Raw genomic sequence first — 22,685 nt, 5'->3', positions numbered from 1 at the left:
CGGTGCTGGACTGCCCCTGGGCAGTACAAAGACTGATATGCGGGGAAATGTCTTCTCTGTGACAACAACAGTGAGCTAAAGACTTGGTTGAGACTCTGCCAGGGGCCATCCACCCAAGAACAAGTCAATGGGCTGTGTTCGTGCTGGTAGAGAGTTTCCCAGACCCCCCTCTGTTTTACTATATAATATGTAAATATATTTTTTTGTTTTAAACACTGGCATGCAAAGACTGTGGGAGAGGCTATGGACAGAAAAGACCACTAACTCACATCTGATCGGCATGAACAAAGTTACAATGTCTGTGAAAAGGGACATCCAAGAAAAAAAAAAACAATGTCAATTGCCAACCCTTGCCAGCAGTTCCTCTAGTGATGCTACTAGAATCATCAGTAAGGGGAAATTACAGATATAATCCAGGTATGAGGGAGTTCCTCACAATATCAGCTGGAAAATAATTAGATCTCTGCAGGTGCACAGTACAGCTGTATATATAAATGCCATTTGACAGACACTAGAAGACTATAGCAGCTGGCCAGTCCACACAATCCTTGTCCAAAAATACCACAAGTTACAGCATTACAATGTCTTTTTTTTTGTTTAAAGATTTTTTATTTATTAAGATCAATTCATACAAGGCATAGCATAAACAATTGATAAAGTATATCTATATAAAGCAAAGACAAATAACAACATAGAATAGTATTAGATTATCATGTTACCATATAATAGAGCCAAGTATGATCATAAATACACAATAATTTGATTTTTTAGGATGAAATAGGGAGGGATTCAAATGGACAGGACATGACAAACAAAGACAAGACATCTACGAATGAAGTATCAGATATCATTGGGGGGAAAGGGATGAGGGGGAGAGTGCAGAACATGTAATGTAAATAGGGCTAATTACACAACTTGTGGTTTTGCAAGGAATTCAGTAAAGGGTTTCCATTTGAGCTCATGCTTACGCAGTAGACATACATTAGAGGCATTAAAAGTTTCCAATCTATTGGTATTGCAAATAATGTTCCACTATATTTTATAATGCAATTTATCTAAGTTTTTCCATTTAGATGTAATTGTTCTTATGGCTACCATAATAAGTAAATCAAATAATAACTTGCTATATGTGCATGTAATATCTGGAACAGCAGCACTACCGGTAAATAGAAACTGGGGGTTAAACTCTACAGTAATATAACATATATTTCTAAAAACTTTCCAAACATCATTCCAGAACAATGAAACAAAGTTGCAGTTTAGAATCATATGCTTAAAGGATCCAAGGAAGAGAAGGCAACGCCAGCATTTATCATTCAATAATAGGCCATATTTGTAAAGATTTACTGGAGTGAAGAAGATTCTGTGATGGTGAAAGAATATTGTCTGCAGTATACTCGCCGTAGACATGACTTTGGATATATGAATCCAGACTTTGGGCCATTCAAATAGTTTCACTTGAAAATGAAGTCTTGTTGCCAGGCTAGTAGGCAGTCTTGTAAAATACTGGGAGGTAAATTCTGACAAAGAGTTTTGAAATATAAGGCAGCAGAGCATGTCAACTTGCAGAGCGATTCGAGTCTTTCAGCATTTGGATACACAATTTGATTTACAAAAGAGTCATAGTTTTCAATAATTGCATTGATAATAGATAAAAATGTATTTAAAAATGCGCAAGGAACTTTGAATCTTTCCATTAATACATTAAAATTAATAGGGGCACCTTGAACGATCAGTTGGTCAAGATATTTAATATTTCGAGAGAACCACGGCTTCCAAAAAAGTAATTTGTTGTTAATTTTGATCAGAGGGTTGAACCAAATATAGGAGGAAACATATTTATTTGTCTTCTTAATCGAGGGAAATAAGAATTTTCTTAAATAACATGAGGATAGCAAGGTAGCTGAGCACTTGATACATTTTGTTTTTGCCTGAATGTGGACACAGTCAGCTAAACTAAGGGCGAATACCATAGCTCTCTCCAAACATAGCCATTGGGGTTCATCTTCAGTAGAACCATGTGTAAACCACCATTGAGTTTGCTTCAAAACAAAAGCAATATGATATTTCCTATAATCCAGAAAGCCAACTCCACTCATTACCCTTGATAATCAAAGTTTATGAAGAGATAGCCTATGTTTCTTTTTCTTCCCACAGAAACTTGGTTAGACAAGAGTCAATGGCTTTAAAGAAGTAAGAGGGAAGAGAGACCGGTAGCATGTATAGAAGGTATAGAATAATGGGTGTTAGCATCATTTTAATGGATTCCACCCCCTCCCCCCCACCCAGATAAGTATAGAGGTGACTAGTCTGTTAATTCCTGTAATCTTAATAAAAGGGAATTGATATTATGTTTCACAATGTCTTTAATGGAAGAGGAAATGGGGATGCAAAGATATTTGAAACCATTAGGATACCATTTCATACCAGTTTTTAAAGTATGATGTTTGATGCACTGTACATTAAGAGGGAGGATTTCGGATTTATCTGTATTTAATTTATACCCTGATACAACGGAGAATTCAGAATTAACATCCAAGATATGTGGTAAAGAAGATTTAGGGTCTTTAAGTTATAGTAATTTATCATCAGCGTATGCAGCTATTTTGATGTGTACATTCCTATAGTTTATACCCTTAATATTGGAATTCTGTTTTATTCTCTCTAGGAAGGGTTCTAGTGCTAAAATAAATAGAAGCTAGGAAAGGGGGCAGTCTTGATGAGTACCTCTAAATAGGGGTAAGAAAGGAGATATATGTCCGTTAATAAAAACAGAGGTCTTTGGGCTTGAGTAAAGCACTTTTACCACATTTAGGAAGGGAGCCTCAAAACCATGCCATTTGAGAGCTTCAAAAATAAATTTCCATTCGACTTGATCAAATGCCTTTCCAGCATCAAGGGCAACTGCAGCATAAAGGTCTTTGGAGTTTTGAATATGATCTATAGAATTTAATATTAGCCTAATATTGGATTAAGAAAGTCTCCCTTTGATATAGCCAACTTGATCTTGTTTAATTAGTCTAGGCATCACTGGTAATAGTCTATTGGTTAATACCTTCTCAAAGATTGTGCAATCTGTGTCAATAAGGGAAATGGGTCTGTAACTCTGGGGTAGTTCTGGATCTTTAGCAGACTTAGGAAATACTATAAGCATAGCCTCTAAAAGAGATCCTTGCGCTTCACTATTTGTAATAAATTGTGAGAATAATTTGTTAAGTTTGGGTGCTAGGATATTTGTGAAATGTGTGTAAAAATCACAAGAGAAGCCATCTGGCCCTGGGGCTTTGCTTTTTTTAAGGCTTCTAATAGCTTTCTGAATTTCGCGAATAGATATAGGGGTATTAAGTGATTGAAGATTAACTGATGGATATGAGGAACGAGGGGCGGTTTTAAGTACATTTTGTATGTGGTCATCATTGGGGGAGATTTCTGAGGAGTATAATTCTTTATAGAAGTCTGAGAAAACTTTTAAAATGTCCTTATCTGAAAACCTTCTTCTACCCATATTGTCTTTCACAACAGTAATGCATTTTTTAATATCTTTTTTGAGGTTTAGGTAGGATGCTAAGGACTTGCTTGATCTATTAGAGAGTTGGTAGATCTTGGCTTTATATCTGAGAAGATTATCACATGAGTATTGAGAAACAATTTTATTATATTGAAGTCTTAGTCTAGTGGTGGAATTTAAGGTTGATGTTGAGTTAGTACGCGAGAATTGAGATTCAAGGGCTTTGAGTTCATTCAGGATTTTTTCCGATTGTAATTTAAGGTCTTTCTTTTTGTTGACCATAAAAGAGATAATGTTCCCCCGAAGAACTGCTTTGTAACAATCCCAGTTATTAGAAATTGAAGTTTCTTGACTTGAGTTTTCTGAGAAGTAAAAATTGTGTTGTATAATAAAGGACGTAAAAAAGTCTCGTCTTTAAGCAGAGCTGAGTTGAATCTCCATCTTGTAGGTGTCCATGACTTTTGTGGTATTGATAATTGTAGATGGATTGGAGCATGATCTGATATGGCTATGCAATCTATTTTGGGGTTTATAAGATGATTCGCAAGGGGTTTGGAGATGAATATGTAATCTAGCCTAGAAAGGGTTTTGTGAGGATTAGAAAAAAAGTACATTCAGAATCTGTAGGGTGAGTGATACACACAGAGTCTATAAGGCCTAGTTCAGATATAAAATTAGTAAATTGTTTTTGGGATTTTGTGGATTTATAACGGACACTAGATTGTCTAAGTATGGATCGACAATTTTGTTGAAGTCCCCACATATGATCAAATTATTCAGGTTAGATAGGAAGACATGGTTTTTAAGATTTGACCAAAAGGATGGATCCGATGAGGTGGGTCCATATACACTGAGAACAGTAAATTCAGTGGAGTCCACAAGAAGTTTGATCATTACCCATCTGCCTATATCATCTGATTCATTTGCTAGTATTTGACAATGAAATCTCTTATTAATTAAAATTATGACACCATTTTTCTTTCCATTGGCTGTGCTAGAAAAGACTTGACCAACCCAATGACGCTTGAGTTTGATCACTTCTGCATTGGAAAGGTGAGCCTCTTGAATGCATGCAATGGATGGTTTGGTTCGATTTAGGTGAGAAAGGGCTTTCTGTCTCTTTACAGGGTTATGTAACTCTTTAACATTCTACGTTGTCACATTGAATTGAAAGGGTCATTAAAGAATCGAACACAGTTTACATATCCAAACGCAATACAAAGTAAGCAAGATAACCTAGAATTGTAATATACCAAAATATATGGATTATCAATTGTGGATAGGTACGTATCATATGAGCACTCAGTGCGGACACATAAGGAAAGATACAAAAGGGAATCGGGGAGACTAACAAAAACAGCATGAAAAACATCAAACTTGAGAACAAAAGAACTTGAACAACGGTAGTGGCTAAAAGGAAGCGGCCACTCCTATTCATGCTGAGCATGAGTAAGAAAAAGGGGGGGCCTCTGGAAAGACGACTAACCCAGCGCCTGCTCCGAAAAATTAGATCCATGGTAATTTAACAGCTTGAATACGAAAGCTTTAGGTGATAGGTCTAGAAGTGTCCATATCTTCTTTCCTCTGATTTTGGATGAAGTTTCTTAAAGTGAGAGGTTCTTCAAATGAGGATCTATGTCCATTGAAGGTTACTTTAAGGATAGCCAGATATATTATACCATATCTTGCATTAAGTTGTTTGGGAGCCGGTCTGAAGGCCAGGAGTTCTTTTCTTCTGGCAGCGGTGGCATTTGACACGTCTTGAGTTATGAAAAGTCTCTTGTCATTCCATGTAATATGTTTTAATAGTTTGACTTTCTCCATTATCATGAGCACGTGGGTATAATCTAATAAAGCAAAGATCATTGTTCTAGATGGACTATTGTTGGAGGTATCGGCTGAATATGTGGACATGGGTGTTCCGATTGATGGGCCCTCTGAATATTCAACTTTGTTGATGACGGAATATCCAAAAGCTTCACTTGAAGGGTATTGACGAAAGAGATTGGATCTTTCCCTTCAGCACCTTCCTGTAAAACAACAATTTGTAGGTTGTTTCTCCTTTTGAGATTTTCAAGGTTTCGGTGGGTTTTTGAACAAAAATTTAACTGAACTTTCCAGTTCTTGAACTCTTCCTGTAATATCCTCTGTCTCGCTCACTCTTTGTGCCACTTATGAAATTTTGCTTCAAACGTAGACCACTTTTCATCAATTTATTGAAGTTTTGTTGCCTCCAAAAAGGCTTCAAGGCTTTAATTTCGGCAAGTATGGTTTGCATTTTATCATCCGTTGTGTCTTCCCGGGGTGTTGGAGATTCGCTCTTCTGCCTTTTATTAGGAGTAGAGACTGATGCTTCTTTGACTTGAGTTTTCTTTGATGAAATTATGAATATGACAAGTATAAAGTTCCACACTATGTTTGAACAAAAAGCGCTCAGTCTGTAAATGATGAAGATAGCATATATAAATGTATCACTTGCGCAATGGTAATTTTTCCTTTGTTTCGCGCTTTCTCCAAGAGCTGTAGTAAAATGATGTTCAGATTTTAAATTGTAGCTTTACATTTTTGAAACTTCCAAATATTATGTTAGAAAAACAACCTAAATCTGAAAAGTGTATTGCAAGTTTATAATATATACACTTTTCTTTTCTTCCCTTCTTGGTTTTATCCTTCCCCTTTAAATGAAAGTTGTAGAATGATATAATTCTGACCTTGTTGAGTTATCTATCACATGACTTAACTGTGAAGCTTAGCAAAAAGCAGTTGCTTATTTAAAAGATAACATTCATGGTTTCCACATATTATTTTATAAGGATGTAGTTTTTGCTTCTTATGATTATAATATGAAGTGAGGGTAATATTTTGGTTTCACCCACTTGGTGCCAGAAATTAGCTGTGCTTCATAATTGCAGTGTTAATAAACTGTATATTTGCTTCCTTTCAATGAATTAGCAAGGTTATGCATTTATATAGTTCTTGCACCTTTAAATCAGAAGCAGAGCTCCTCTTCTATTAAGTATAAATGGTGCCGGGTCCATGTTACACATGAAATGCGCTTTCTTTATGTTAGTGAGTCCACTCGCTTACATGCACCCGACCAGCTGACTGGAAACGTCGGGAAGCGCGTCACGGGACTTCCTGGCTCTGCAGGCCCTTCCCATCTCATACACGCCTCCTCTCGCATATGCGTGTCTTTCGAAGGGAGTACCCCACGGACCACCAGGGATATAAGGACGCTTCTGGAGTAAGATTTATGATTTATTTAAATGTCACATACCAGCAAAGCGATACAAAAATACTTTTCAGAGCGGGAGCTCGCCCGTCAGGCATCCATCACGCTAATGCGCTAAGCCACGCCCCACAGCATTACAATTTCTGTTCATCTACCACATTACGCCTCGGTCTAAACACACAACATTCCCTTAGAGACTGGGTTTGTCTCAAGGATAGCTGCACAAAGTGTGGCTATCACAGAAACGGTAACAGTTAAATGCCCTTTTCAATGTTCTGTTTAATCAAATTAAATAATGGGCCTCATTACAACTCTGGCGCTAATGGGTTAACGGCGCCGTAAAAGGCTCCGGCGCCGTTAACCCATTAGCTATTAGCAGGTCTAGACCAGACGTTAAAGTAGGGACCCGCAAAGGGACCTTGGTGCTAAGTACGGTACCGCAATTTGCGGTACCGTACTTGGCGCCTTCCCCAGTCCCATTGAGCCCTATGTGGCAAAAATGGGAATGGGGAAGGGCCCATGTTCAATGGGGAATTACCTCCCCGCCAACCTTGGTATGGGGTGGTAATTCCCCATTGGACATTGGTGGACTCGTTACGATACCGGCACCAACCATGGTGCTAATAGCGCCATGGTTTAGCGCCAGTATCGTAATGAGGGCCAATGTCTATTTGCCAGATAGATAGTTCATTATTGTTACAAGGCTCAACATGAAAGAGAAGATACAAGCTTAATTTGTGTAGGCAAAGTTTGTGTGCAAGGGATTGAAAGGGCAGGATTCTTTAGCAAAATGTTTGAATCTTGAAATATGCACCGCCTTTGCAAAATTTGAGAAGGAATTTGGAAAAAAAACAGCCTGTGATGGATGGAACAAATGGCAAAGTAAGCTCTTAATTAACTTATTGTGAAAAGTATTACTCACATGTCACAGCAGGCACATGTCAATATAAAATCCAAACTTTAATAATGCCATACCAAAAACAAAAAGAACAAACCTGACAGCAGATGCTGAATAGAGGTAGAATTTTGATTCATAAACTCGTCATTAAAATGCTCCAGGTCTTTGTTCACAAAGATTTTCTGCATTTCTTGGGCTAAGACCTTGCTTACAATTTCTGGGAGGTTGCTATGATCAGACACTGCAAAAAGAACCAATGATTAGATTAAAAGCATTGTACAAAATGAAAATTCTGCATGTTAAATATTCACACATTTGTCAACTGAAGAAATTGGATATCCCCAAAAATGTAATTAAATCTAATTTAAAGCCGTGTAATCTAGGCAGTAAAACAAATGTCTGCCTATAAATAATTTCATATATACTTTTTTTTAACTTACCAGACTTCGAAAATCTGATCAAGCATTCATGTAGCCATGGATTGTTCTTGTCAATAGCAAAAGCCCGTTTTATAGATTGCAACATCAGCAAAAATCTTCCTGTCATAAAAGAAAAACAATCTTGAATTAAGTGTATTGAAACCCAACATACTTTAATCGCTTGACTGTTTTAAAATGACAGTTTTTAAGGGTTCTTGGAACATCAAACACTTTGTTGGTTAGCAGCCACAATTAACCAAACAATTAGTTCAAGATACCCAAAATAGTCCATTTTCTTTCGATTTGTTTACTTGGGAATGAAAAGGGAACCGAAGCATACCACCTTGAAGGCCGTTGAAGAGAAAATCTGGGTTGTGTGCAAGGACATGTCCCCAGCATACAGTCTTGTGCACCGAAAGTTCTTTTCAACATACGTATTCAGCTGTCTCGTATTAGAAGGGATAGACATAGGGCTATATAGAGGAAATTGAATTATCGAGCAACAGTACAGTCGTCACTACACCAAGTAATGTACATGTCATGCCCCCTTTCCTCCATGCTACTCAGATTACAAAGCATCGCAAGTTAGGAGGAAATGGAAGCTCAAATATCCTTCAGAGTGCAATGAGTGAATTGAGGGTGAACCCTAGAGCTGGAATGTAGAGAATAATTCTTACAAAAGACATGCAAGTGTTGGACCATAGAGCTATTCAGAAATATCTCCAATTGAACCTGCCCTCTGGAAGGCGACAAAAGCTACTTAGGCTTTCACTAATTGGGCATAACTTTCCTTAGAGGAAGAATGCCACTGAGCAAATAGCACTCCAAAATATGCAACCTATCTTAGTTGCCCAATAGATGACCACCATAAATAATAATACCACTTTGAAGAATTGATGTCCCTGGTACAGTTCATGTAAATTTGTAGGGCTCAGTAATTATCTAAATTGTGCATATTCCTTCCTGCTTCATCAAAGGTGCTGGAAGTAAGACTAAAAACAAACTGCCTGGTTAACGTGAAATCCCTCCTTGACAAGTTCCATGCGTTTAACCTTAAGCCAGTCTTGGTTACTGGTCTCATTTGCATGATGGAAGTTGCTATTTTGTTTTTCCCATTGCAAGGGTGGGCCTACAAGTCACAGCATGCCGAGCAAAAGCAAAAACAAGAATTACTCAAAGATTCCGCAAGGAACAGGGAAACTTGGCAGCTATGTTTGGCCCTGCCCAGCAGAGGTCCCAGCGTGCACCGGTGGGGTCCCCATCCCTCCCTGGAGCGAAAATCTATATCACGCTGTGGCCAGAGCTCCAGGATGGATGAGGTTGCTGACCTCGCTCATGGGTCGACCATCCCCCTGCCCAGTGGTGGCCTTGGGCCGCCCAGGCGGGGTCCCCGTCCCTCCCCAGAGGGAGAAGCTCTACTGTGCCATGTGCAATGGCCAGAGCTCCAGGATTGCTGTGGGTGCTGCGCTTCCCTGGGGTGCTGCACTTCCCTTGGGTGCCTATCTTGCATGTGTGCCGAGTGATCCCTTGTACAGTGAGCAGATTTGGGGCACCCCAGCAGGGTCCCCATCCCTTCATGGAGTCAAAAGCTCCAACGCGCCCAACCAGAGCTTCAGGACAGTCTATGGTGCTGCCCACTCCCTTGGGCACCTGCCTCGCACACAGGTCTACCGTCCCCTTGCCCAGCAGAAGTCCCTCTGCGTTGTTGGGGCCTGCCATTCTTTGCCAGGGCCCCTTTCCACCTGGGCCCATTGAAATGCATGGCACTACCAGATGGCCGCACTCCGAGCATGGCCATCTGGTAGTTGGCCATAGGACACTTTTTTGCCAAATTGACAGTGTGCTATGGACCTGTCTGCGCTGCACTTGATCGCCGTGCCACGTAGGCTCTGTGTCGAAACCCCCTTGCCAAACACCAACCCAGCCAAGGGTATTTCCCCATGAGGTGTTCCAGTAGATTCAGCCTGCTGGGGGCGGGAGCCCTGCATGAAGCCTTTGGAGCACTTCCAAGTGGCCTATCCTTCCAGGGACAGCCTCCTGTTCGTTGACGCCCTTTGTGGGGCAACAGGGGGTGGGTACCATTCCTTTGCCAGGGCGCCAGGGGCCCTTCCAGCCCACTCCCATTGGAATGCATGGCACTACCAAATGGCTGCACTCCGAGCACGGCCATCTGGTAATTGGCCATAGGAATGAATGTAAGGATCAGATGGCTGGCCTATTCTGGAGGTGTGGATGGGCGCCAATTTGAAATATTTCTTCATTTGGGTCTATAAGAAGGCTGGATACTTTTGCCCAGACCTCGCCCTCTGTCACCCAGGGTACACAGATTACAAGAAAGCTTAGCCACAGTCAACCGGATTACTGTAGACTGTATGTGTCCTGTCTTCGCACCACTTGGTTCTCGCTACCCCTCCCGGGCTCTGTGGCGAAACTACTGCACCCCCCCGCAAGGCAGCCAAGGGCTATCTCCCTGGTGATGTCCCAGCAGAGCTTGGCATGCTGGTGGTGCCCTACCGGCCCACAGCGTGAACAAAAAAGTCTTAGGTGCTCTTCTGAGAGGCCAGCTTTTATTTCCTGGGCAGTAGGACGCCTGGCCGACAAGAAAATCTCGGCTGACTTGCAGGCGGATGCAGGCCAGCATGTCTGGGTGCCTCCATGAACTACTCGGGATCAATTTGGCACGCTTAGTCTGTCTATGTTTGGACTGCTTGGCCAGCCGTGACGGTTGTTTCAAGCAATTAGCTTCTACCCGCCTTGGGATCATGTTAGCTCGAGGGGCCCCTTACGTGGGTGGCTCTCTGCTCCGAGAAGAGTGAAGGCCGAGCAGTCTGGCAGCTCCCTTGTGTTTAGATCAGAGTGGACGGGGTCAGGTGTTGCTAGCCCCAGCTGCCACATGGCGGAGCAGAGCCTGCAAGCTGTGCTCTTGCCCCTTCACCACAAGCACATTTCTCCAGCATTTCGGAACAACCATTTTGTGGGGTGCCGACCCCGTCACCACACCAGTAGTGGAGCGTTGGAAAACCCCTCCCGGTTTAAGTTGTGCCTGGGCCCAGCCTCTACCCTTCGACTTCCCCACCGTGGCAGAGCAGTCTCGGTGGCCAGTGCCCATGTGCTTGACCTGTCCATCCACCCCCACCCCCAATGTTGAGGGACGCTCAAATGCTTGGGTCACGCAGACCACCAAGGGAGTGAAGAGTGCCTGTCTCCCCCCGTTGCCACCCTCCAGGAGGTGTGGCTACCTGGTTGATCCTGCTAGTAGAATATGCTTAGCTCAAAGATCAAGCCAGACAAATGTAAGTACTGTATATTGTATAAATAGTTATTTATAATGCGCTAATACCAAAGAGGTTTCCAAGCGTGGACCCGGTATACGAACCTATGTTGCTCTGCGTCGACTTGCTTTCAAGACAAGCGCATTGCCACTGAGCTATACTACCTGTGCCGTGAACACGGCTGGTACAGTGAAACTGCAAATGGCTCATTAAAACAGGTATGGTTTCTTTGATCACTCCATCTGTTACTTGGATAACTATAGTAATTCTAGAGCTAATGCATGCCGATGAGTGTTGACCTCCCAGGATGCACGCATTTATCAGGCCATTTATCAGACCAAGACCAATCCGGGCTTGCCCGGCCGCTTGGCGACATCAGATAACCTTGGGCCGATCACACATCACTTACAGCAACAATACATTCGGATGTCTGTCCTATATAGGGGAGGCATGGTATCACAAGCAGAGACTGACACAATGGGTGCAATTTGTAAAACCTTTATTTAAATGGTTGGGATTGGAAAAACTCCCATTCTGCCCTATAACTAAGATAAAAGTAGTCTCAACCATCAAATAATAAATAACACAGTCCTAGCGGAGTCAGTCAAATCAAAATGGCCTTTGCTAACAAAAACCTAATGCCTGTCCTATCTCGTGTACAAAAAGGGTGAAAAGGAAAAATGTCTACAAAAGGAAAAATCAGTGTTCACATGATAATGTAGTTGAACCAGCCCTCCTCCCCACGCTATGCCTCACGAAGTAAGGCAATCCTTGTAGGCAGTATGAGACACTCTGGCTCGGTTTTCAACACAATATATATAGTTAAAAAAGCTGTGGATCGAGGCCCGTCTGGCCTTCCACACTCGAGACCCTTTCTTCCAAAATAATATCTTATCCAAAACTTTCTCAAAAGATCTCCCTCTGTCAGGCTCAGATCTCCTATGATAAAGTTCAACACAAGTTGCAAGGGGGGCTCCCTTCCCCACGCTGATTTCACTTCGGGTCTCCCTCTGTCATGCTCCAACCCCTTTCGGATACTGAAGACTTTCAAATGTGCGGGTCTTATTTGTCAGAACACTTTGACTCAAAATTCGCTGTGTTACTTTCACTCTTCCCGTCTCTAGGAATTAATCTTCTTCCTTTTACGTTTACTGTTCATTCGGTTTCTCGCTTTAAACAAAGTACCTTTCACAGAGACTTTCGAGTGGGTTAATTCCTTTCACCGGACCACTCCATTACTTAGTATCTCTGATTTCCCAGCTGTTCTTTACATTAAATTTCATTCACAGGTCTGCCTTTCTTCACGTCTCCTCCATACGCGTGCAGCCTTCACTTGTGATATGATTTTGCTACTTCATTCACTTTAACACACACCAGGCTCTCAGGTTGCTTGCCAACTTACTGGGTCTGTGTGTTTCTTTCTTGTTTGATGTTTTCTGATTTTTGAGTCAAGGTTAGTACCACAGGCTTGACCTCACCTCCCCAACTCTGCCTTTCACCCGGGAGGGTTGGTGGCGTCCTTGAAACACAATGCAATCTTCACTTGTGGGATCTGGCCTTCTCCACACGTCTTTTGTGGTCTGACTGAAGCGGTGTGCCTTCGTCCCGGAAGTTCTGCTCGTTGTGTATCTCAAAGTGTGTCTTTGGTTTCTGCCTTTTATTCGTGCGAGGAGCAATGTTCCCTCTAAACTGTGTGTATGTGCGCTTTCCCAGCTTCCTTTTGGGTGCCGCTCAGAAGAATTTTAGCAGCGCACACAGACAATTCCCACCTATTGAAAATGATTTATTAAGGTACAAGCCCCAGCAGGAACCTAATATTTGCTTTCTCTCAAAATAAAGCTAAATTATATTAACTAGTCTTGATATTTTGTTTTAGCCTATTTACATGTTCCTACTATGCAAACTTGACATCAAAAACCAAAAAAAAAATAGAAATAGAATACACCCACAAGAGGTTAAAACCTAATATGAAAAAGTGGCTCCTTGAACAGAAGACATAACTAAGATATGCCTGCACACATTAACAAAAGTATCTTCTCTCCCCACCAATGACTCCTATACTTGATTCTACCACACTTATCACTTATGACTCGAACTTTCACCCCAGGCCACATTATGGGCAACAGATATTCAGATAACTATAATGGTTTTCACACAATCTGATAGCTTTCAGGGTTCCATGGGGTATAGACCATAACATATTATATGGCAACTCGTAACTATACAACAACTGTTTCACTGAGCACTTGTATAATCCTTCTGTGACAAATCTGTAGATGCCACTTCTTCCTTAGGGGGAGACCTTTCCCATGGGGCAGGGTAGTGCGTCCACAGCGCAATAGTCCCCCTGCGAATGGTGCACTGAGGGAGGATCACATAGGCAAGGAAGCACTCTGTGGGATTAGGGACAACCACTATCACAGAATGTGGTTTAACCCTGCTTCATTACACTCAACCACCTCTCCAACCCTAAATTTCCCTTTCCCTTCTCTAGATAGAGCCAGTGTCTTTTGTTGTCAAGTTAGTCAATCTAACATACATGACAAGACTGAGAGACCAGAAAGTATAAAGTATCATGCATATAGTTTTGGAACTAGTACTGTGACGAAGATAACTGGGAGTCCAAGGATCAATCCAGGGAAGCAGAGTGAACGGTTTAGCTTCTCAAAGCAAGCGATTGGCCCACAGCTGTAAAATCCCACAGAGAAGTTTGAAAGCAGGTCAGCTGGGACGTAGAGAGAAGAGAACGATCCTCTGAGGAGGAACAGCAGGAGCCGCTCACAGGACCAGCTGACATGAGCCCCAAGGGAAGCTGAGACCAAGGGAGAATTGAAAAGTAGTCCACAGCAAGAGGACTACTCTGGTTGCCACTGAGTGAATCCTCTGAGTGCCCCAGGCCCCAGCGAAGTGCAAGAGAAGGAGAGCGCATTTGGGGGGGAAGGTTCAGAAGACTGCAAAGCTGCTACAGACCCTGCCGGAACCCTGAGTGCTACCGGAGCCTAAAGAAGGGACACAGCTGCCCAGGGACCACAGATACCTATGAGAATAAAGCAAACAGGTATCTGGGTTGCCCAGGAGGTGCTGGAGGTTCGGAGAAGACATGTAAAGAACCCAGAAGCTGGGAGAGGAGCATCTGGGACCTTAAAGCAAAGCAGGGAGATTTGTATATTTGGCAAGAGATTGAACCCAGCAGATACAATGTTACAGGGTGAGTCTGGGACCCCCCACTCAAGTTACAGGGTGAGTCTGGGACCCGCACCCAAATAAGAGATCAAAAATAAGTGGGTCTGGGACCCTGAGGATAAAAGCAATAAAGAAGGAAGAGGTATATCCTTGGCAAGGAAGTAAACAAAGCAGACACTACTCTGCAGTGTAAGTCTGGGACCCACACCCACATGAGAAACCAAACTTTAAGTAGAAAGAGGGTCTGGGACCCTCAGAGTGAAAGAAGGACAGTCCAGGAGAGAATACTGGCTTGACAGGGGAGTGAACCAAGCCATTGCAAGTCTGGGACTCGCACCCACATGAGCGTTTGAGACCAAAAGGGTAAAGAACCGCGGAACTGGCAGAAGGAATCCTACGCTTGGTAGTAAACTGTGCTAAGTTAGTAAGATAAAGAAGCACAAACACAAGACACATTACCTTGTGAGTTGCCCAGTGACATTTTATCTATGAGAAAAGTGGCTCAGGAGCCTTAAAGGAATGCGCATAAGTTAAGAGCAAGTCTAGGGGAAAGGAGCACATCCCTGGCGTTGGAACTTTGTGTTTTGCAACATTGATTTTGCATCCTTTTATTACCAGAGAGACTGGGAACTTTTATGTTGGTTGAAGACACAAAGAACACTTTTTACTTTGAGAATAGGTAATCCTTGCACAGTTGCTTTAGATTATTAGTGTTAGGAACAGAGGTAGGTTTTGAGACATGACAGTGAAAGACTTTCGTTTCGGACTTCCTGACAATTTCACTAGTTTTCTTTGAGGTAGGGAAAACCCTCTTAGCACCCCTTCTTAATTAAACAATGTTTATACCCAAAAACATGCCACCACTGTGCCCGAGCCTTACTTCTGCACCCTTAAATTACCCAATAATCTAAAGGTCCAGTATGTTGCAAACAATCTTGTATGCACTTCATAATAATTATGCACATGCAGATTCATAACATTTTCTGTTTTTTAATCAATTTTTTATTCCATTTAGGTTACAACAAGAGCGACAGAGCATTCAGGACAGTGAGCAAACCTGCTCAAGGCGCATGGCAAACAATCTCTAAACAATACTAACCAAGCCAAACTAACTCTTAACCCCCCCAAACACCTCCCCCACCCACACCCTAACCCCAACCATTTTTTACCAATAGAAGCAAGATGATTCATGACATTTTCTTAAACTGCACATATCATCATGGTGAGGTTTTACATTGTTTTGCTTGCAAAGTATGTTAGGTATGCAAATATCCCAGTTAGTGTTTTACTGCTACAATCCCTCACTTTTTACAGAGCCCTGTCAATTAGTATTTGAGGCTAGCAAGCACAGGAGCCGGACAGGAGTACAGGTGGAAGGGCACAGGAGAACACTCCTTTGGGATGAAGAACACAATTGGCAACTTTCAAATGCCAGTACAGTGAAGGAAATGTGTTTGTTTAGGATAGAAAACTCTAGTAACAGTCTAAGAAACTGTGCCTTCTTTTTCTTTCTATGCGTAGCTGCTGAGGGCCTTTCAATATGAGTTTGCGTTTATTGCGAAGAGAATCCCCTCACATTTTGTTAAACAGATAACACTGAATTTCAGAAGAGGGGGCACCTAGTTAAAGAAGAAGGGACTCAATCGTTTATACCTATGAGAACTGCTGCTATTGACTTAAAAGGCAAATCTGTGTAATTTCCTTTAATGGGACTTCAGAAGAAACCTCAGCAAGGCTCTTGTTGAATTTTGTCTAGGCTGTCCTAAGAAAGGGAGTAGTATAAGTGTAAGCTGTATTACGTGCTGTCTCTTTTCACTTCCTATGCCATGTGGGTACACTGCACGTCACTATAGGGATAGTTTTACAGACATGCATCGTCGACGTCCCCTTTTCCATTACGAAAAACAAATACGCACAGCATGTGATTCTAAGCAGATTAACAAACACCAGAAACGATTTTACTCCCTACTTGAAATCAAAAGACTTTTCAGGGAGTAAGAAAGAAATTAGCTTTGACAGTAGAGCTATTTCATCCTTGTTAAAATGTTCCTTTCCCTTAAAATTCCTTTTGAGATCAGGCAGTAATATTATTAGATATCCTACCAATGCCACGGCTATGCTGATCACGGATTCGAAAAATATTAGTGGATCTTTGTTGGTATAAGTAGGGGGTAGCCTCCTATATATGTTCATGATTTCCTGTTTTTATTGGGCACATTTTCGGTTTCCTATTTTTATTGGGCACTTTTTCATATTTTTGGGGAGTAAAAATGGATGGTGCATATGCCTCTTGGCTGTAAGGCTTGTTTTGGTTAAATGCTGCCACTACTCACAGGACGTAATGTGGATTGTAAGCAGAGGCCCAGGAATTCTGATCATCATATTCTGTGGTGTAGTTATTCTGATACAATGATCGTCCATGCACAAATTATGAGAGGCATGTTCTCCTTTCCCTTGAAGGAATTGATTAAAGTGGCACTTGAACTCCTATTGGCATGTTTCTGACACATTCCTTTTAGTTTAAACGTATAAAACGTGCCCACAAACTGTGGAACCCTCGCGTCGCATGCACATCTATAATAACTGGGTACCAGTGTCAAATTCCGGTAAACCCTCCAGATACTCCTCCTCACCTGTGTCTTCGATTGTGCTGTTGTGGGTCTCTGACTCCTTCTTTCGACGAGTCTTCTGTACTTCCTTGGCTTCCTTTCCTTCTTTTGATGAAGATAAGGGCGAGCTCCCTCGGAGGCCACCTTGACCTGAAACGTGAACCAGGAACAGGGGGACACCGAGGAGCAAGCCCCAAATTATTAGGGAAAAAGCCTCCTTGGCGTAAAAAACCCTGAGATTGATGAGTCCTGAGTGCTTCTTTATCGTGTCTTGGAAAGATGGAACAGCCAATTTTCTAGTCCAGAACAATGCCTCTTGTACTTGCTTAAATACTCAACAACAGGAAAGAGCCTTGATGCCAAAGAAAGTTCTTTAAGTTGATACATATGGTAGAAAGTATGATGGAGGAAGACAACTTCGGTGAAGATTGGCTGGGCAGATAGAAGGAAGAACGTCCTGTGTCCGGAAGGCGTGACAGCCAGACTGAGGAAAGGAGGAGATCTACTGGGCAGAGATAGAAGAGCCTAATACACAAAAAGGCTAAATAGGAAGAACAGGGAAAGCGAGAGGATCCGCGAGGACAGGGCGGAGAAAGAAGAAGACCATCGGATGGAACTGTAAGGGAATGGTAGACGGCAGAACAGGTCAGGGTCACCAGAAAAAAAATAACAGGAAGACAGGTAAGAGAATGTAAACATAGAGGTTTAAGGAAAGTAGAAACTATGAGATAGCTAGAAGGCAGCGGTACCGCAAGAAACACGGCGGTAGATGAGAAAGAAACACGTAGAGAGAAAGAAGAGGCGGAGTCAGAGGGATAGATAAATACAAACAGTAGAATTAGAGAGAGAGTCACCGAAATCAAACTATGAGTGAATAAAAAGAGGAAATAGCTAGTGGAAATCACTTACCTGACACCGGAGGAAAGAAAGACAGTGTATGGGAGGAATCCTAAAGGAAAAAACAAGCACGAAGAAAAAGTAAACAAAGCAAGGAACCGGTAGAGACCGGCAGAGGCGTGCGTGCTAAGCAAACGGGGAATAACAAAACTGCTGGGGACAGAGTCTCGGAGCGTCTACCAGGAAAAGGATACAACGCACTGAGTAGGAGACTCCACCCAGGGATATAGTGGCGGCGGCCATGTTGGAAAAAACACTAGACCGTCAAAAAAGGACACCAGCCACCATATTACGAGTACTTCCATTTATGCCATACTTTCCAAGGGCACAGAATGATAACCAGTCGATATTTAAGTTTATAAATGAAGACATTGAATAAGTGATTCCCTGAGGCAGGGAACCCTAAATAATTATGTCAACCGTTAATGAAAGTATATCTTGAGGATATATTTCACAAAGATTTGGACAAAAAAAAATCACATTCACTCTATTCTTGTAACCAAATGGACAATGGGTCAGTGTATTTTAATTATTTCAAAAATATATTCACGTGCTCAAACATATATTCAAACTGTACACAAATAAGTCAATGAACATAGTTCTATTTTTTATCAGCTCAACGTTTTTCGAGGGAAATCCCCTTCATCAGGAGCAATCAATCTTCCTTCCATCACCAATATTATTCCTATTGTGATGATATCTGTAAGACATATTTACATCATGTTAGAATGTTAGCTAACTTTTCAATGTATTATGGTATTCACACAGGTTTAAAGTCTGTCATGATTTTTTGTGTCATGCTCTTTTGTGCACCAGACTTTTCCTGCTGTGCACTAGACCCAACCGGACTCTACCTGACCTCGCCATTCCTTACTGATCCTCCTCCTCTCAAACTACATCTTCTGGGCTGCAACCGTCGAGCTGCTCACCTGTGCACCAGACTTTTCCTGCTGTGAACTGGACCCATCCGGACTTTACCTGACAACGCCATTCCTTACCGGTCCTCCTTCTCTAAAGCTGCTCACTTCAGTCTGCTCTGCTGAACCCTGGACTAGTCTGTTGTGCACCGGACCCCATATACGAGTTCTTCCATTCTACCCACACCTCCAAGGGCACTGCGGCACCGATTTCCACTTCATCAACTCCTACACTCAGTCCATACATATCGGACTGATCCGCTGTGCCGCGCCTATGCTCCTACTCCTGTGGAGTCCTTCAGCCACCCCACTCTCTCCCCAGCCCTCCTAGTCCACTCTGTCCAGTCATAATCTCGTTCCCACACTCCAGCAAACTTACCGCAAGTACTACCTCACCCCTCCTCCTGCCCAAAATCCCTCCCTGCCAACCAGCTTCTTCCACCCCACCTTCACTACAAGGGTAATGAAGCACTGGATTCTATTCTGTAGTGCCTCTGCTCCTACCCCGGTGGAGTCCCCCAGCCACCCCCACCCTCTCCTCACCCCCCAGTCCTCTTTGTCCAGTCATAATCTCTTTCCCACCCTCCAGTAAACTTTCTATTAGTACTACCTCACCCCTTTCTCCTGCTCCACCTATCCCCCCTTCTAACTCCCACCACGTTCACACCGTCCACTCACCATCTCTTTGCCACACTTCAACGAATATACTGATAGGACCACCTCACTTATTTCTCCTACCCAAGGTCCCTCCCTGCCAACCCTGCACATCACCAGGCATGCATAACTTCTTCCACCACTTCCCTCATCTCTTCCACTCCTCATCCTCTTCCCTGCCCCTTCTCAAAACCACACCCTACTCCCTTTCCCCTCCTTAAAACCATCTGCTTCATCATGATGACCATTTTCACACTTAACCTTTCCTCCCCCCACTCCCGAGTGTCACATCGCCCATCTACCCCAAACCTTCGCTGCAACCTCATCTATCCCTCAACCATTGAAACCTTCAGAGTAATCGACATCGCCTTATGGAATGCAGCAAGACTGCCGCTGTTCTGGACCTGTTTCTACAGTGTAACCTCCATTTCCTGTGCATCACTGAAATCTAGATCCCTCCGACTTCAACTCAACTGTGCCTGCTTCTCTCACTTCCTCCTCCCCTTCCTTTACTTACGTCCCCCACCCTTCTGGCGTCGTGCCAACATCATTCTTTTCTTTCACCCTAGGTGCCTATCATCCCAAAGTCCCACACCTCTCCCTGTCTTCCCCTCGAGTATTTGTACAAAATCTTCTCCTCCCTCCACGCCATATCCTTTCTCATCATTTACCATCCCCCTGGTCCCCTCTCATCCTTCTATGATGACCTTGACCACCTCCTTTTCCTCATCACCCCCAGCCCCACTCCCCTAATTGTACTTGGCGACTTTAACCTCCATCTCTCTACCACCCACCACCCTCCCCCCTCTATTCTATTCTCGATTCCTACTTTCTTACCCACCTCCCTACGTCCCCAACTCACTCTTCTGGCTCCACTCTTGACTGCATCTTCGTCTCTTCTTTCTCTCCTCCTCTGTCTCTAACCTTCCTAACTATCTATCCGACCACGCTCTACTTCCCTTCTTCCTCACTCCCCCTGTCTCTCCTACGACACCCCCCTTCCTCCATCTCTTTCTCCCGTTGTGGCCTCCATAACTTTAACCCCTCTCAATTCTACGACACCTGTGCCTCCTCCCTCCCTCCACTCTCCCACTTCTCTTCTATCTCTGCTAATGATGCTCTATCTACTCTATCCTCTTCCCTCTCCTCCAGTCTTGATCAACTACACCCTCTCACACCCTTCCGCCCCTCCGTAAACCCGCCCAACCCTGGCTTTCCTCACACCTCCTATCCATGTGCCGCCAGCTTTAGCGCCTTGAAAGAATCTGGCTTAAACACTGTTCACAAACCAACCTATCCTCCTACTTCACATATCACTCCCTCTACGACGCCTGCATCAGCTCAGCCAAACGATCCTACTTCTCTAACATCCTCCATTCTCAATCCTCCCACCCCCACCGAATATTCCAAACCTTAACTCGCCTTCTCTCCCCTCCCACTCCTGATCACTCCGTTGACTCTCCTCTCTCACCCTCTGACTTTGCTGATTTGTTTCCCTCTAAAATTCTCACCCTATGCTAGAACATTCTAAATTCTCCCTCTTTCTCTCCTCCTTCCTCATCTCCCGTGACCCCACCCTCCTACATGTCTAAATTCACTGCTGTCTCTCACGCCGATGTTTCCCTCCTCCTGTCTAAAACCCACCCTAATGCTGCCCCCTCTGACCCTCTCCCCACCCCCGCTAATTCCCAAAATGTACCCACTCCTCATACCTTATGTCACCTCCTTCTTCGACATCTGTCTCACTACCGCTACCTTCCCTTCAGCCTTCAAACACGCTACAATCATCCCTATCCTGAAAAAACCCTCCTCTAACCCCCTCTTGGCTTCCAACCTTCGCCCCATCTCCCTCTTTCCCTTCCTCTCTAAACTCCTGGAACGTCTCGTCTACTCCCAGCTCTCATTATTTGTCTCCAATCTCTCTCTCCTCCCCCTCACTCAATCTGGGTTCCGTCCCAAACACTCCACTGAAACTGCTTTTACCTCCGTTCTTAACTCCCTCCTCACTACTCCAAACATTCTTCCATTCTCATTCTCCTTGACCTTTCTGCCGCCTTTGACACTGTTGATCACCCCTTACTCCTAGACACCCTTTCACCCTTTCCTCCTTTGGTCTCAAAGGCTCTGTCCTCAACTGGTTCTCCTCCTACCTAGCCAACCGCTCCGTTGCCGTCTCCTGAGATGGCCACACCTCCCGTACCCACTCCCTTGACTTTGGCGTCCCTCAAGGTTCTGTACTTGGCCCTTTTCTCTACTTGCTTTATACCTCCCTCCTATCTCCCATCATCTCCTCCTTCGGTATCTCCTACCACTTCTACACCGACGACACCAAACTCTTCGTCTCCTTCTCGTCCTTTACCCCCGACATCCACCTTCAACTCTCTTCCTGTCTCACTGCTATTAAATCTTGGATGTCCTCCCACTTTCTTACCCTAAACAATGACAAAACAGACGTTTTATTCCTCCCTGCCAACACGTTTCCTCCCATCTCCCCGCTCCCTCCATACATTTTCTTCCTGCACATCTCCCCATCTCTACCTCTACCCGAAATCTTGGCCTCCACTTTGACTCTAACCGCTCCTTTACCCACCATATCTCTCTCACCTCCTGTGCTTGTCGCTTCCATCTCTATAACGTTCGCAAAAATTGATCTTCCCTTACCTTTCAGGCCACCAGACTCCTAATCTTCTCCTTCATCTTTTCTTGCCTCTTCTATTGCTCTGCTCTCCTCTTTGGCCTTCCCGCCTCACATCTAGCCCCCTTCAATCCCTCTACCATTCAGCTATCCATACTCTCTGTTCTCTCTCTACCTACGACTATCTCCGCTTCACTCTCCTCCCTTGGCCTTTCACTCCCAACTCAAATTCAACTTGCTCTGTCTATTCTTCAAATCTCTTCATGATCTTGGCCCTCCCCATCTTTCCTCCCCCCTCCCATTCTACTCCCCCTCTCACTCCCTTCGTTCTGCTGCCCACTTCCTACTCGCTCTCCCACCTGCACCATGCGCCCCTTCCTGTTTCTGCTCCTTCCAGCTCCTTGCCCCTCCCCACTGGAACTCTCTTACTCTCCCTATCCGCTCCATCTCCTCATACCCAT

General features: G+C 43.5%; 1 protein-coding gene across 3 annotated transcripts in view; it reads right to left on the bottom strand.

The window, feature by feature from the left end:
- NAA16 (N-alpha-acetyltransferase 16, NatA auxiliary subunit) overlaps nucleotides 1-22,685 on the bottom strand; it is a 2,654,788-nt gene that overhangs the window by 337,917 nt on the left and 2,294,186 nt on the right. For all 3 annotated transcript variants that reach the window (XM_069640524.1, XM_069640525.1, XM_069640523.1), the window contains exons 17-18: nucleotides 8,079-8,177; nucleotides 7,736-7,879 (exon numbers count right to left, since the gene is read on the bottom strand). In XM_069640524.1, the coding sequence (XP_069496625.1) occupies nucleotides 7,736-7,879; nucleotides 8,079-8,177 (243 nt within the window). The remainder of the gene's footprint in view (nucleotides 1-7,735; nucleotides 7,880-8,078; nucleotides 8,178-22,685) is intronic.

This window comes from Ambystoma mexicanum, chromosome 7q, assembly GCF_040938575.1.
Source record: "Ambystoma mexicanum isolate Mex_15411 chromosome 7q, UKY_AmexF1_1, whole genome shotgun sequence".
NCBI classification, from domain to species: Eukaryota; Metazoa; Chordata; class Amphibia; order Caudata; family Ambystomatidae; genus Ambystoma; species Ambystoma mexicanum.
The sequence above is the reverse complement of the archived record's forward strand: the minus strand, read 5'-3'. Positions and strand labels throughout refer to the sequence as shown.